Raw genomic sequence first — 17,788 nt, 5'->3', positions numbered from 1 at the left:
CCTGCTGCTATCACTGAGGACACAGGAGTGACCAGGACTGTCTGAGCCCAGGCTATCTGTGATACTATGTATAGTATGGGGGAGGGTACAGGACACTAATGGCTGCCTGCTGCTATCACTGGGGACACAGGAGTGACCAGGACTGTCTGAGCCCAGGCTATCTGGGATACTATGTATAGTATGGGGAGGGTGCAGGACACTAATGGCTGCCTGCTGCTATCACTGAGGACACAGGAGTGACCAGGACTTTCTGAGCCCAGGCTATCTGTGATACTATGTATAGTATGGGGAGGGTACAGGACACTAATGGCTGCCTGCTGCTATCACTGGGGACACAGGAGTGACCAGGACTGTCTGAGCCCAGGCTATCTGGGATACTATGTATAGTATGGGGAGGGTGCAGGACACTAATGGCTGCCTGCTGCTATCACTGAGGACACAGGAGTGACCAGGACTTTCTGAGCCCAGGCTATCTGGGATACTATGTATAGTATGGGGAGGGTGCAGGACACTAATGGCTGCCTGCTGCTATCACTGGGGACACAGGAGTGACCAGGACTGTCTGAGCCCAGGCTATCTGGGATACTATGTATAGTATGGGGAGGGTGCAGGACACTAATGGCTGCCTGCTGCTATCACTGAGGACACAGGAGTGACCAGGACTGTCTGAGCCCAGGCTATCTGTGATACTATGTATAGTATGGGGGAGGGTACAGGACACTAATGGCTGCCTGCTGCTATCACTGGGGACACAGGAGTGACCAGGACTGTCTGAGCCCAGGCTATCTGGGATACTATGTATAGTATGGGGAGGGTGCAGGACACTAATGGCTGCCTGCTGCTATCACTGAGGACACAGGAGTGACCAGGACTTTCTGAGCCCAGGCTATCTGTGATACTATGTATAGTATGGGGAGGGTACAGGACACTAATGGCTGCCTGCTGCTATCACTGGGGACACAGGAGTGACCAGGACTGTCTGAGCCCAGGCTATCTGGGATACTATGTATAGTATGGGGAGGGTGCAGGACACTAATGGCTGCCTGCTGCTATCACTGAGGACACAGGAGTGACCAGGACTTTCTGAGCCCAGGCTATCTGGGATACTATGTATAGTATGGGGAGGGTGCAGGACACTAATGGCTGCCTGCTGCTATCACTGGGGACACAGGAGTGACCAGGACTGTCTGAGCCCAGGCTATCTGGGATACTATGTATAGTATGGGGGAGGGTACAGGACACTAATGGCTGCCTGCTGCTATCACTGGGGACACAGGAGTGACCAGGACTGTCTGAGCCCAGGCTATCCGGGATACTATGTATAGTATGGGGAGGGTACTGGACACTAATGGCTGCCTGCTGCTATCACTGAGGACACAGGAGTGACCAGGACTTTCTGAGCCCAGGCTATCTGTGATACTATGTATAGTATGGGGAGGGTACAGGACACTAATGGCTGCCTGCTGCTATCACTGGGGACACAGGCGCCTCACTGCTATCCGGGACACTATGTATAGTATATGTATAGCTTGGCCTACATGCAGGCTGCTGGCACACGTGACCCTCACAATGGACACTGCTTACTCTGCACTTAGCAGTGCCGATCAGTTAGGTTAAAGGTCACGTGTGACACCCTCACCCCCTCTCCTCTTCTGTGCACTCAGTCAGGTGATTGCCAGCCACATGATCCTGATACAACCTAGTTTGCTGAGGGACTTTGGTGAATGACTAGAGTTGTCAGCCAATCAGCCAGCCGCAAGCCATGAGCCATTGACCAATGAGGCGGCGCTACGCAGGAAACTGGGTGTGCGCTGCTCTGGGGGTTTGGTAGCTCTAGGAAAAAGAAACAGAGAGCGGAGTAATTATTTCCCGGTACGATAACAATACGAGAAGACACGGGTCACCTATCATACCACTCGCCGCCAGGTGGTGCAGGTCTGCGGAGAACGGGCTACCGAGAGCCGTGCGTCACGTGACAGTGCTGGTCGGATTATGGTGACCGGAACTAGGCGCCTGCGTCTATAACTGCCCACAATGTCTATTCAGTACTCTGTGGAGGAGCCGATGTCCGGCAGCTACGGGGTTGCCGACTCTTTCCCAAAGGACTTTGGTTACGGGGCTGATGAGTCGGAAATGGACGATACTTCGACAGCGTCAGACAGCAAGCCTCGGATCCTCCTCATGGGCATGAGGCGCAGCGGCAAATCCTCCATCCAGAAGGTGAGGCGGGGGACTACAGCTCCCAGCATGCAGTGCGTATCCCCCTGGAGACGTGCGGTGCGGACCGGGGCTCGCTGCCGTCCTGTCCTCCCCCAGTCTAACCTGGATGCTGTGCTGCTCCAGGTCTGAGCAGTGGCTGTCCTGTGCTGGAAGCTCTGGTCCCTTCCCATGAGCAGCCGTGTCCACATCCTCATGGCTCCTTATTCCAAAAGGCAAGATCGTCAACCCCTAATAATTGTGAATAGGGAATAAGATCCTGACCGCTGGGACCCCACTGATCCCAACCAGGGCTCTGAATGAGGCGGAGGACAGCCCATAGGATAGGGAATATGATCCCAACCACTGGGACCCAACTGATCCTGACCGGGGCTCTGAATGAGGCTGAGGTGAGCCCATAGAATAGGGAATAAGATCCTGACCACTGGGACCCCACTGATCCCGAGAACCAGGACTCTGAATGAGGCGGAGGTCAGCCCATAGGATAGGGAATAAGATCCCAACCACTGGGACCCCGCTGATCCCAACCGGGGCTCTGAATGAGGCTGAGGTCAGCCCATAGGATAGGGAATAAGATCCCAACCACTGGGACCCCACTGATCCCAACCGGGGCTCAGAATGAGGTGGAGGTCAGCCCATAGGATAGGGAATAAGATCCTGACCACTGGGACCCCACTGATCCCGAGAACCAGGACTCTGAATGAGGTGGAGGTCAGCCCATAGGATAGGAAATAAGATCCCAACCACTGGGACCCCACTGATCCCAACCGGGGCTCTGAATGAGGTGGAGGTCAGCCCATAGGATAGGGAATAAGATCCCAACCACTGGGACTCCACTGATCCTGACTGGGGCTCAGAATGAGGTGGAGGTCAGCCCATAGGATAGGGAATAAAATCCTGACCACTGGGACCCCACTGATCCCAACCGGGGCTTTGAATGAGGCGGAGGACAGCCCATAGGATAGGGAATAAGATCCTGACCACTGGGACCCCACTGATCCCAACCGGCGCTCTGAATGAGGCGGATGTCAGCCCATAGGATAGGGAATAAGATCCTGACCAATGGGACCCCACTGATCCCGAGAACCAGGACTCTGAATGAGGTGGAGGTCAGCCCATAGGATAGGGAATAAGATTCCAACCACTGGGACCCCACTGACCCCAACCGGGGTTCTGAATGAGGCGGAGGACAGCCCATAGGATAGGGAATAAGATCCCAACCACTGGGACCCAACTGATCCCGAGAACCACGACTCTGAATGAGGTGGAGGTCAGCCATAGGATAAGGAATAAGATCCTGACCGCTGGAACCCCACTGATCCCAACCGGCGCTCTGAATGAGGTGGAGGTCAGCCCATAGGATAGGGAATAAGATTCCAACCACTGGGACCCCACTGACCCCAACCGGGGTTCTGAATGAGGCGGAGGACAGCCCATAGGATAGGGAATAAGATCCCAACCACTGGGACCCAACTGATCCCGAGAACCACGACTCTGAATGAGGTGGAGGTCAGCCCATAGGATAAGGAATAAGATCCTGACCACTGGGACCCCACTGATCCTGACCAGGGCTCTGAATGAGGTGGAGGTCAGCCCATAGAATAGGTAATAAGATCCTGACCACTGGGACCCCACTGATCCTGAGAACCAGGACTCTGAATGAGGCAGAGATCAGCCCATGGGATAGGGAATAAGATCCTTACCACTGGGACCCCACTGATCCTGACCAGGGCTTTGAATGAGGCGGAGGTCAGCCCATAGAATGGGGAACAAGATCCTGACCACTAGGACCCCACTGATCCCGAGAACCAGGACTCTAAATGAGGCAGAGGTCAGCCCATGGGATAGGGAACAAGATCCTGACCACTAGGACCCCACTGATCCTGAGAACCAGGACTCTAAATAAGGCAGAGATCAGCCCATGGGATAGGGAATAAGATCCTGACCACTAGGACCCCACTGATCCTGACCAGGGCTCTGAATGAGGCGGAGTGATTGTTAGTGCATGGATTAGGGAATATGATTCTGACCACTGGGAGCCCTACTGATCTCAAAATCCCCTTTGCAATGAAGTAGTGGCTGATCCATGGGATAAGGGACCCCCCCCCCGATCCCTAAAGCCAGGGTTATGAAAGGCCCCTTGTGAATGAAGTAGTGGCCGATCCATGGGATGGGTTATAACTTCCTGATTGCTGGGACCCCCGCTGATGCAGAGAAACACGTCTGAGGGGCCCGTTATGAATAAAGCTGTGATCAATTCATAGCATAGCGGATAACTTCCTGTTTTGTGGTGTCCCAGCAGTCAGACCCCCAATCATGCACTTTGCCATGCAATTAATTCTCAATGGCACCCTCTGAGGTAGCAGAGTGCTGCTCTTGGCTGAAGGATGCACAGCACATGATTGACTAAGCCCTCTCTTCTGGGGCTCTGAGATCATGGATCTCGGGATTGGTGGGGGTTTCAGCACTCAGACCCTCTGTGATCAGGAAGGTATCCGCTGTCCTACAGACGGGACAACTTCCAAACTTGAGAATACCTGTCATTCTCCCGTATTGATCTGAGTAGTGACCAGTGGTTTTGTCCATTTCAGGGCTGGATAACCACTTATTTTTGTTACAAAATTCTGTTCCTTACTTTCTAGAAAATCCACTTATCCTTTAGTGGTATATTGGCTTTTATGTATTTTAAGGAGTTGTCAATTTCTGTGAGAACTGATCAACCAACCTATGACCTAACTTCAAAATAGCGCCATGGAAAAAGTGGGTGCAGGCTCGGACCATGCTCCGGAGCTGAAACGTTGCTCAGATATCTGGCAATAAAGTACCCCACTTTCTTGCATTGTGGACTGAAGTTCAGCCTGCTTTTCTTTTGACCTATTATTGGAAAATCAATATTCGATCAGTGGGGTCAGACATCTTGCACCCCTACTGGCTACCTCTGGTACTGGCCAAATGTGAAAACTGCTGAGCAGAATAGCTTGGATCTGTTCAATGTGTAGCGGCCGCTCTCGGGTACTGAAGCTCCACTCCTATTTATGTGAGTAGCAGCTGAGTAACATTACTCAGGAATGGCCACCACACAGTGTGCTGAGCTCTGCTATTTTGCTTCATCTGTCACAAGAGCTGATTATTGGGGGTGCCTGGTGCTGGTCATCAGTATTGTAGTTCGGGACAGCCCCCTTGAAAAACACTTATTGAATAATGACAAACTCAGCAAATTGCTACCGTAATTTGTCAGTTTCTCGCACTTTTCATCCCTGCTTGCTGTTAGTGAATGGAGTCAATCATGTAATTTTCAGCAAGGCTCTCCTTATGGCCACACATGGTGGGGTATTGTAGGGTCCATCATGAAAAGATTTGTTGGGAATGCAAAGTGGATTTTGCAAGTGACCCTGGCATTTCTGCAGAGTTGTAGCAAAGTGGATCTGCATATGGATGGGACCTATTCAGTGGTGCCAATCTGCATGTGGTGTGCCACCTATTGAGGCGGTCTTAATCCTCCTGGGGGAATGAACAGCAATTTGTATCTACAGGCTAAACTGGTGCAGTTTTTTTTTTTTTTTTTATTTACCTTCTTTCAAGCTTCGAAAGCTGTGATGTGACCTGACTGTTCTTCACAGGGCTTCCAGTAAAATGCTGCCAAAACCACTTCAGTAAAAAAAAACAACTCCCCATGTGGACAGCCAAAGAGTTGCATTTTAGCCAGTTTCATGTTCTAGATTGGGGTCTGTAGGATTGTCCGCTCGTGGTTGTGGCCCATAGGTTTCCTCTGCCAGCTGTAGCCACTACTGCTCCTTGCACCATCCCCTGCCCCATGGAACTCTGGCAAGTTTCTGCTTATAATCGCTGATCCCTTGGTATTATGACTTCTGAGTCATAGTCGTATGTTTGTCCTTGAAGTGACAATTGTAATAACGGGGCATCAATTTACAAGACCCTAAAAATGGTGCCAATTAGGGAAAAATCTATCAGTGGCTCAAGCCATAATCCTTTTAGTGCAGTTCCTAAAGCCCCCGTCACACATAGCCATCTCGCTAGCGAGATCGCTGCTGAGTCACAAGTTTTGTGATGCAACAGCGATCTAACCAGCGATATCGCTGTATGTGACAGCTATCAGCGACCGGCACCCCTGCCGGTTATCGCTGATCATTCATGAAAGGTCAGGACTTTTTGGGGTCGTTGGTCTCCCGCTGGCCAGCATGCATCGCTGCTTGTGGCAAGCGGGAGAGCAACGACCAGCGATCACCGCGCTGGTAACCAAGGTAAACGTCGGGTTTCTAAGCAGCGCGCGGTGCTTAGAAATCCAATGTGTACCTTAGTTACCAGCGCGCTGATGCAGGGAGCTGGTAACCAAGGTACACATCGGGTTTCTAAGTGACGCATGCCCCTTAGAAACCCGATGTGTACCTTTTTTACCAGCTCCCTGAATCAGTGCGCTGGTAACTAACGTACACAGCGACGCCGCTCGCTCGGCGTCGCTGGTGCTGATCGCTGGTGAGTCTGCCTGTTTGACAGCTCACCAGCGATCATGTAGCGACACCAGCGATCTTGATAAGTTGATATCATTGTCGGGATCGCTAGTGAGTCGTTATGTGTGACGGGGCCCTAAAGGGTACTTCACACATAGTGAGATCGCTGAAATGTCACAGGTTTTGTGACACAACAGCGACCTTGCCAGCGATCTTGCTACGTGTGACACATAGCGGCGACCGGCCCCCCGCTGCGATATCGCTGATCGTGCTCGAATGTCCTAGGCCACTTTTTGATCATTGGTGTCCCGCTGGCCAGCATGCATCGCTGTGTTTGATGCCATAACAATGACGAGTGACCTCATTGGCGACTCAGGGATGCAGGCATGAGTCAGAATAGGTGCTATGTGACAAGGTCCCAACGACCACCAAGGTTGTTATATGGATCGCCAGATCGTTGCTGCGTCGTTGAGTAGATCTGCCTGTTTGGCAGCTTACTAGTGACCATGTAGCGATGTACCAGCGATCCTTACCAGGTCGTATTGTTGTCGGGATCGCTGGAGCGTCGCTATGTGTAACGGGACCTTAGACATACTGGGTCCTCTTAGGACACCTCTTGGCTGGTATTCATTTACACTTGTGCTATGCCTAGTAATGAGCGAAGGTGCTCGTGTAATGTGTTATCAGTGCACGCTCGGGTGCTAACCCCGTGTTTTTTCAGCATGCATTTGTCGCGGATGTTCCACAGCCCAACACATGCAGGGATTGCCTGTTTGTTAAGGCCCCGTCACACATAGCGACTTACCAGCGATCCCGACAACGATATCAACGTGTCAGGATCGCTGGTGAATCGCTATATGATTGCTGGTGAGCTGTCAAACAGACAGCTTCACCAGCGATTAGCACAGCGACGCTGTGCGTGTGGCATCGCTGTGTTCAGCGCTGATTCTTGTCAAAAATAGAATTAAAATAAAAAATATTGTTATTCTCACCTTCCGACGTCCTGCGCAGCATTCCCGCCTCTCCACGGTCCGGTCCCAGTAATCCTTTGTGAGAATTACCGCGATGACGTCCGTTCTCACGGGATCGCGAAGTCTTGCGTTCATTCTTGCAAAGGATTACTGGGACCGGAGCGTGGAGAGAGGCGGGAATGCTGCGCGGGACGCCGGAAGGTGAGAATAGTAATATTTTTTTATTTTATTTTATCGCTGGTCTCCCGCCTGTCACACGCAGCGATGCGTGCTGGCCAGCGGGAGATCAGCGACGAAAGAAATGTCTAGAGATTTCCCAGAGCGATCAGCGATACCGGCAGGGGGCTGATCGCTGTCACACACAGCGATCTCGCTGGTGAGATCGCTATGTGTGACGGGGCCTTTAGACAATCCTTGCATATATTGTGGCTATTGAACTGCCGTGAGACATGAACATATCGAGCATGCTGAGGACACTTGGTCAGCACCCTTGCATGCTTGGATAACACCTTATTCGAGCACATTCGCTCATCACAAATTATGTGCCAAAAATGGAACATGTCAAGGATTTTAAGCTTTCAATCCTCTAACCAGTTCGTCTTTTCTAGAGATCAAACACATCTATTAGGGCAGGCTATGCAACCCATATATGTGTTTTTTTTTTGTTTTTTTTTCCTTGTCAAAACTTGTAACCAAAATCTAGGACTTGTGTTGTGGCACAAATGTGAGTGTTCTGATTTTTAGTTGTGGCCTTCTCACGTTGCCTCTCTTGCTAGCAGTTGACTGGAGGCTATGTATACTTAGCCGGCAGAGTCCTCATTAAGGAGACTTTATGATGTATTGTATCGCTGGCAGCAGTGGAAACCGAGGTAGCGCCAGCTCTGATGCCAGGATACACACCGCTATTTCAGGGAAGCTCTGTTATTTGATTATGACTTTGAAGATTAGTCACCGGGCTGGAAACACTGGTGGGTGTTTCCAGAACCATCACCCCAAATAGTTAATCGTGTGCTATTTCCTCTTTAGGTTTCAATATGTTCTGTAATCTACATGGGTTTAATGTGATCATTTCTCTCTACATGGAGGCTGTGAAATGTGGAATAGAAACCACTTGTGATTGTGTAGTATCATGGCAGGAGAATCGGCCCATTGTGCTGAGGCAGGGCTCATGGACTCCAGGACAGCAGTAGATGCTGCAAAGTCCGTCATTGATTATGCCTAGAAGATGCGGTGTTGGCATATGTCACCTATTCATCCATGAATGATTTCTAGCTGCTAGTGCCCGCGCGCCAGTTATCAGTAAGTGTGGGTCATTAGCAGATGCTACCTTGCACAATAGTAATGGCTTTTATGTAGTCAGCAAGGATTTTCATAGTAATTACATCCTCATAGTAAGTACATCAAACATGATTGAAAATGACAAGTACGGCCAGGACTGAGGCTGGACAGTGTCCACAGTGACTACGATGTCTTCAATTGAATGGCTCCACTACTGGGGTTCCTGTATGAAGGTAGTTTTTCGGAGATTCCAACAGATGTAGTGTTTGGCGGAGAGCACTGCATTCAGGTGAACCTAGTCACAAGAACTTCTCTGGCTGTTTCTGTTAATAAGGCCACGGGCACACAGTCACTATTTTACCTCAGTATTTGTAAGCCAAGACCAGGAGTGGGACGATCAGAGAAAAAGTATAATAGAAACACGTCACCACTTCTGTATTTATCACCCACTCCTGGTTTTGGCTTACAAATACTGAGGTAAAAAATTAAAATACTGACCATGTGCATGTGGCTTAAGGACACGTTCAGTATTTGGTCAGTATTTTACCTCAGTATTTGTACATCAAGACCAGGAGAGGAACAATCAGAGGAAAAGTATAATAGAAACACGTCACCACTAGTGTTGAGCATTCCGATACCGCAAGTATCGGAATTCCGATACCGACTTCCGATATTTTTTCAATATCGGAATTCGGCATCGGAAGTTCAAAGTTGATTGACAGACTGACGTCATCATGATGCGCGGTGTGTGCGCATCATGATGCGCCGTCATTTCGGGCCTGCCGGGGGTCTCTGCCGGCCTGCCGGGGGGCTGTGCCGGCCTGCCGGGGGGCTGTGTGGACTGCCCGGGGTCTGTACCGGCCTGCCGGGGGGCTGTGCCGGCCTGCCGGTGGTCTGTGCACCCTGTGGGGGTCTGTACCGGCCTGCCGGGGGGCTGTGCCGGCCTGCCGGTGGTCTGTGCACCCTGTGGGGGTCTGTACCGGCCTGCCGGGGGGCTGTGCCGGCCTGCCGGTGGTCTGTGCACCCTGTGGGGGTCTGTACTGGCCTGCCGGGGGGCTGTGCCGGCCTGCCGGGGGGCTGTGCTGATGTCCGGGGGTCTGTGCAAGCATCGTCCGATGGGACTACAAGTCCCATCGGGCGATGCCTGCTACCATGACAGTGATTGACACATTAGCCAATGATGGGACAGTAGTAGTCCCATCATCCGGCTAATGTGTTAAATGTTAAAAAAAAAAAAAAAAAAAAAAAATACTACATGCATGCTACATACATGCTACATACATACTACATGCTACATATATACTACATACATACTACATATATACTACATACATGCTACATACTACATATATACTACATACATGCTACATACATGCTACATACATGCTACATACATGCTACATACATGCTACATACATGCTACATGCATGCTACATGCATGCTACATACATACTACATGCATGCTACATACATACTACATGCATGCTACATACATACTACATGCATGCTACATACATACTACATGCATGCTACATACATACTACATGCTACATACATGCTACATGCTACATACATGCTATATACATACTACATGCTACATACATGCTACATGCATGCTACATACATACTACATGCATGCTACATACATACTACATGCTACATACATACTACATACTACATATATACTACATGCATGCTACATACATATTACATGCATGCTACATACTACATACATGCTACATGCATACTACATGCATGCTACATGCATAATACATACCACATACATACTACATACATACTACATGCTACATACATACTACATGCATGCTACATACATACTACATGCATGCTACATACATACTACATGCTACATATATACTACATGCATGCTACATACATACTACATATATACTACATGCATGCTACATACATACTACATGCTACATACATACCACATATATACTACATACATACAATACATTCATACAATACATACATAGACATACAGTACATATAACATAGAGTAACATACTTACCAATACTTGTCACATTGTTCCCCGAAGCCATTGTCTTTTCCGGAATAAATATTAACATAACAAACCACAAAAATACTCACCCACGATCCGAAGCAGTCCACGAGTGTGTCCCACGACGATCTTGGGTAGAGAACGGCAGCATCAGATGATGCTGCCGTTCTCTACGGGCTGCAGGAATCCAATGACGGAAGGTAGGTATCCTTCCGCACTGTATTCCTCCGCCACTTAAAAAAAAAAAAAGTCCCTAGTCTCACTTTATGCCATTGCTGCGTGGGAAATTCCCACACAGCAATGGCATAAAGTGAGACTAGGGACTTTTTTTTTTTTTAAGTGGCGGAGGAATACAGTGCGGAAGGATACCTACCTTCCGTCATTGGATTCCTGCAGCCCGTAGAGAACGGCAGCAACAGCTGATGCTGCAGTTCTCTACCCAAGATCGTCGTGGGACACACTCGTGGACTGCTTCGGATCGTGGGTGAGTATTTTTGTGGTTTGTTATGTTAATATTTATTCCGGAAAAGACAATGGCTTCGGGGAACAATGTGACAAGTATTGGTAAGTATGTTACTCTGTTATATGTACTGTATGTCTATGTATGTATTGTATGTATGTAGTATATATGTGGTATGTATGTAGTATGTATGTAGCATGCAGTATGTATGTAGTATATATGTAGTATGTATGTGGTATGTATGTAGCATGTAGTATGTATGTAGCATGCATGTAGCATGCAGTATGTATGTAGCATGCATGTAGTATATATGTGGTATGTATGTGGTATGTATGTAGCATGTAGTATGTATGTAGCATGCATGTAGTATATATGTAGTATGTATGTAGTATGTAGCATGCATGTAGTATGTATGTAGTATGTATGTAGCATGTAGTATGTATGTAGCATGCATGTAGTATATATGTAGCATGCATGTAGTATGTATGTAGCATGCATGTAGTATGTAGTATGTAGTATGTATGTAGCATGCAGTATGTATGTAGCATGCATGTAGTATATATGTGTTATGTATGTAGCATGCATGTAGTATGTATGTAGTATGTAGCATGCATGTAGTATGTATGTAGCATGCATGTAGTATGTAGTATGTAGTATGTATGTAGCATGTAGTATGTATGTAGCATGCATGTAGTATGTATGTAGCATGCATGTAGTATATATGTGTTATGTATGTAGCATGTAGCATGCATGTAGCATGCATGTAGTATGTATGTAGTATATATGTGGTATGTATGTAGCATGCATGTAGTATGTATGTAGCATGTATGTAGTATGAATGTAGCATGTATGTAGTATGCATGTTGTATGTAGCATGTAAATTTTTTTTTTTTTTTTTTTTTACATTTAACACATTAGCCGGATGATGGGACTACTACTGTCCCATCATTGGCTAATGTGTCAATCACTGTCATGGTAGCAGGCATCGCCCGATGGGACTTGTAGTCCCATCGGACGATGCCTGCACAGCCCCCCGGCAGGCCGGCACAGCCCCCCGGCAGGCCGGCACAGCCCCCCGGCAGGCCGGCACAGCCCCCCGGCAGGCCGGCACAGCCCCCCGGCAGGCCGGCACAGACCACCGGCAGGCCGGCACAGACCACCGGAGCCTGCACAGACCCCCTGGCAGGCCGGCACAGCCCCCCGAAAGGCCCGTACAGACCCCAGAGAGGCTGTACAAGGGCAGGAAAGGGTTTTTCTTATTCCGATACCGGAAGTCCCATAGACTTGAATGGGACTTCCGGTATCGGAATCGGCGATACCGATACTTTTTTTAAAGATCGGCCGATACCATCCGATACGATACTTTGAAGTATCGGACGGTATCGCTCAACTCTAGTCACCACTTCTGGATTTTTCACCCACTCCGGGTTTTGGCTTACAAATACTGAGGTAAAATACTCCCTTAACGAACTTACTGAATGTGGCCTGTTGGATAGGAGAAGCATTGTAATTTTATTCATCCATATGTGAAAATCACTGATGGGGTAAAAACAGACGCTGACTAAATATTGATGACACTTGCATCCAAAATACTGATGGCACTCAACCAGTGTTTTTTTTTTTTTTTTTTGCGGACTTTAATAAACACTGAAATCTGAATGGGGCCTAAAACGGTGTATGTTTTCTGGCAGAACCTGAGTTAATTTAACCAGAGCTTATTAGATGGTTCAGGCATTGTATGCTCGCACTATTCCGGGATGCCCAGGTATCGGACACGGAGGGTGTTATAATGGCTGAATGTTGGCAGGAATTGGAAGTGGTGTCGCCATAAGGAACTACTTTCCAGTGGGTGGAATAGATGTGTACTGTGGAAATGTTGGGCGGTAGGTTATTCATTTTATGTAAAGCTACCTTGCTGTCGGAGTAGTAAAGGCAAGCGGTGCAAGAATATTTTCACGTAGGTTTTTCTTTTTTCCTCCTGACCACAGGTCATCTCTCATGTCGGTGCTATATTCATTTTTATCACCCTGCTTAAATGGGTCCTTATCGTCTAATATGCTAGTCATCCATCATCTACAGCCAAGCCGTGATGTGAAGATAGGAAGCACCTCCAGTCTGACTAATGTCAACATTCTTCCCAAAATAATTACCATCCATAGGTTTAGATGCACGGATTCCCATACGGTGCTCTACTAATCTCTGCACACTGTAGTGTAAATTATTACATGGCACAAGCCCCTGTTGCGTCATCCACAATGTCGATGTAATTAAAGCACCACTCCAGCAATGGGGAAAAAGACAAAACACTGGCGTGTTGCTTAAGATGTTAGTATCATCCATGTAACTCTTCCTGTTTTTTGTCCTACAGGTGGTGTTCCACAAGATGTCACCTAATGAAACTTTGTTTTTGGAAAGCACCAACAAGATCTACAAGGATGACATCTCCAATAGTTCTTTTGTCAATTTTCAAATCTGGGATTTTCCAGGACAAGTGGATTTTTTCGACCCGACGTTTGACTATGAAATGATTTTCAGAGGGACGGGAGCGTTAATCTATGTGATTGATGCCCAGGTGATATACCACGTGTAGATAACAAATGCGTCTGTAGCACTATTCTGTATTGTATTAATATACCCACAGGTTATGTAACAGTATTTTATCCAGTAATTTACCTGGATGCTCCTCTGGGCAAACATTTTAAGATTACATAGAAAGTTTATAGTTAACTCATTTCCAACATGAGCCGTACATATACTGATCTATGGGAGCTGTGTTCTTGCAAATGGCAGTATATGTACGGCAGCACGATCATGCGGGCTCATGCTGAGCGCCGCAGCGATTGGGTGCGGTTGTCAGTACTGTGTGAGAGCTGACACCCTGCAGCAGCAACGCACATGATCGGTGGGCATTTAAGCCCTCTGCCACGGTCAGTAGTGACAGCGACATAGAGGAGTATCGCACAAAGAATCAGTTCCCTCCGTGTTTCCATCAAGACAACGCGATGCGATCACGTTATCCTGATGGACTCCATGGAGACCCCCCTGCCCTGCATGGTCCTTCAGAGTTCTGCAGCGAAGGTGGCTTGAAAGCGCTGACATGCCTCCTCTGCCTGTCTGATGCTGATATGATACTCTGCAGTGCAGCATATCAGATCAGCAAATTAAAGTGTAAAAATATTTTTTTAAAAATTCCCAAATAAAGAGAAATTTGTTTCCAATAAATACATTTATTTATATAAATAAAATGATAAAAGTACACATTTTGTATTGCCGCGTCCATAACCAACCGCTCTATAAAATTGTCCCAGTAGTTGACCCCTTCAGTGAACACCGTAAAAAAAAATATATAAGAAACGAGGTTAAAAAAACAATGCGTTATCATACTACCCAACAAAAAGTGCAATAAAACGCTATCAAAAAGATAGATCTAAATAAAAATAGTAACTCTGAAATTTCATCTTGTTCCACAAAAAAGCAAGCCGCCATACAGCCCCATCAGCAGAAAAATAAAAGTTGTAGCTCTCAGAATCAAGTGATGCAAAAATAATTTTTTCTATAAAATAGTTCTTATTGTGTAAAAGCGTCAAAACATAAAAAAAATATAAGTTGGGTATCGCTATAATCAGACTTTAAGCATAAAGGGATAAACACAGAGTAAATGTCCACAAATGTCTTGTATGAAAACCATATACAAGTTTATTAAATGGCACAACAATTCAGTATATGTAGTACACTCATTAATATGTGACAGAGGGTCTTAACCATAAGGACAGAAGGTAAACACACAAAAATACCATGTGTTCAGACATTAATATGCGAGGTGGGGGAGCAAATAGAAAGCTGATTAAAATAACACCATAGAATACTTGGGGTTCCACTTGCAATTGCTGGCTAGGTACTATCAATGTAAAGGTAACGCTGTCACACTTAGCGATGCACCAGCGATCCCGACCAGCAATATGACGCGGTCAGGATCGCTGGTGCATCGCTAAGTGGTCGCTAGTGAGCTGCCACACAGGCAGATCTTACCAGCGACATAGCAGCGGGCGGGGGGCGTTACTTACCTGTCAGACGAGGCGATGAAGACGTCCTCGCTTCGCTCGTCCGCTTCCAAATGCCCCCCATCCCTTCTGAGCCCCACAGTGTACCTAAACCACTTATATAGAGTGCACATGTTTGGCATTTCTGTAGTGATGAGAGCCCGCCTAATTTACAGGTGTGTGTCTCCATTAGCACGGGCTGGGCATAACGTACTGGTGACTGGAACATACTGGTCACTACAGCGAACTGGTCACTACAACAGCAGTTTGCAATTTTCAAACGTCCACTGCTGCCTATTTCTGGAAAACCCCATGGAGTCAACATCATCACTACATCTGTAGATAAATTCCCAAAGAGGTATAATTTCGATCACTTGAGTGGGGATTCTGCTCTTCTACAGCTTGGTCAGCACTATATTTTACTGTTATGCATTAGCACTTTCTTTGCAGTAGCACTCCATACATTAGCACTTTAATACACTGGTTATTTCCTTCTTATGATGTATGGCACTGGTCTATTACATTTGATGTTGCCTGGCTTCACATCTATAATCCCTATTGGGGTTTAATACTACAAACACTGTTTTATGATTTGGTAATTTTTACTGTGTATGAACCCAGCAGCTGACCATGCCACCATTATTTTTATACACATGCGTATGATATTACTATAGAACTTTATCTAGACACTTCCATGCATTCCATATAAAACTCAATGTATGTGTGTATCACCAACCAATCACAAAGCATCTTTCATTTCGCCAGCGCTGTTCAAAAGAAGCTGAGCTGTGATTGGTTGCTATGAACAACAGTTTTCTTTGCAGCCAACCACTAAGCATCTCTCATTTCACCAGAGCTGGTTAAAAGAAGCTGAGCTGTGAATGGTTGCTATGATCAAGTTTTCCCACTTGACAACACCTCAGCAGACACTGACTTGGTGGGGGAAATCTAGCCTCCCCAGGAACATAAGCTCCCAGCCATTGTCTGCCCCCCAAAAAGGAGCAGAGAGCATATGACAGAAATGAATTCCCCCCCCCCCCCCGTGCTCGTATACACATCACACATCTTCCCTCTTAAAGGGATCTCCGGTATGGAAGTCAGGGCAAATCCATCCAGCGCTTTGGTTTTGACCCCAAGCCTCTCTTAAAGGGATCCCCGGTATGGAAGTTAGGACCGTTCCACTCAGCTCTGTGGTTCTGACCCCAGGGACTCTTAAAGGGATCATCGGTATGCAAGTTAGGGCAAATCCACTCAGCGTTTTGGTACTGACCACAGGCTTTTCTTAAAGGGATCTCCGTTATGGAAGGTAGGGCAAATCCATCCAGTGCTTTGGTTCTGACCCCATGCCTCTCTTAAAGGGACCCTGGTATGGAAGTTAGGGCAGTTGCCTTCAAATGCTCTGGTACTGACCCCAGGCTGTCTTAAAGGGATCTCCTGTACGGAAGTTAGGGCAAATCCCTCAGCACTGATTCTGACCCCAGGGTTCTATTAAAGGGATCATTGGTATGCAAGTCAGGGCAAATCCATCCAGCACTCTGGTTCTGATCCCAGGCTTTCTTAAAAGGATCCCTGGTATGGAACTTAGGGCAAATCCTCTATGCACTTTGGTACTGTCCCCATGCCTCTTAAAGGGATCCCCGGTATGGAAGTCGGGGCAATTGCCTTCAAATGCTCTGGTACCGACCCCAGGCCTCTCTTAAAGGGATCTCCTGTACGGAAGTTAGGGCAAGCCCGGGCAGCGCCAGGCTCTTCGGCTAGTAGTATATATTTCTCTTAAAGGGAATCTGTCACCCTTTTTAGCCCCTATTGGCTGCCGGCATAGACATCGGGGGCTTATCTACAGCATTCTGTAATGCTGTAGATAAGCCCCCGATGTAACCTGAAAGAGAAGAAAAACACGTTATATTATACTCACCGGGGTGGGCGGTCCGGTCCGATGGGTGTCGCCGTCCCGTCCGGCGCCTCCCTTCTTCATACGATGACGTCCTCTTCTCCCGTCCTGTAATGGCTCCGGCGCAGGCGCACTGCTTTGCCCTGTTGAGGGCAGAGCAGAGTCCTGCAGTGCGCAGACGTCGGGAGAGGTCTGGCGCCTGCGCACTGCAGAATTCTGCTCTGCCCTCAACAGGGCAGAGCAATGCGCCGGAGCCATTACAGGACGGGAGAAGAGGACGTCATCGTATGAAGAAGGGAGGCACCGGACGGGATGGCGACACCCATCGGACCGGACCGCCCACCCCGGTGAGTATAATATAACGTGTTTTTCTTCTCTTTCAGGTTACATCGGGGGCTTATCTACAGCATTACAGAATGCTGTAGATAAGCCCCC

General features: G+C 47.8%; 1 protein-coding gene across 1 annotated transcript in view; it reads left to right on the top strand.

Annotated features, from left to right (window-relative positions):
* The first annotated feature begins 1,878 nt into the window (after window positions 1-1,878).
* The window catches only part of RRAGC (Ras related GTP binding C), a 38,327-nt gene continuing 22,417 nt past the window's right edge, over window positions 1,879-17,788 (top strand). The window contains exons 1-2 of the mRNA XM_073572170.1: window positions 1,879-2,220; window positions 13,791-13,994. Of these exons, the coding sequence (XP_073428271.1) occupies window positions 2,035-2,220; window positions 13,791-13,994 (390 nt within the window). The 5' untranslated portion in view covers window positions 1,879-2,034. The remainder of the gene's footprint in view (window positions 2,221-13,790; window positions 13,995-17,788) is intronic.

The sequence above is a fragment of the Dendrobates tinctorius genome, unplaced genomic scaffold (genome assembly GCF_039654945.1).
Source record: "Dendrobates tinctorius isolate UK_male_01 unplaced genomic scaffold, ASM3965494v1 ptg000007l, whole genome shotgun sequence".
In the NCBI taxonomy this organism is placed as follows: Eukaryota; Metazoa; Chordata; class Amphibia; order Anura; family Dendrobatidae; genus Dendrobates; species Dendrobates tinctorius.
The sequence above is the reverse complement of the archived record's forward strand: the minus strand, read 5'-3'. Positions and strand labels throughout refer to the sequence as shown.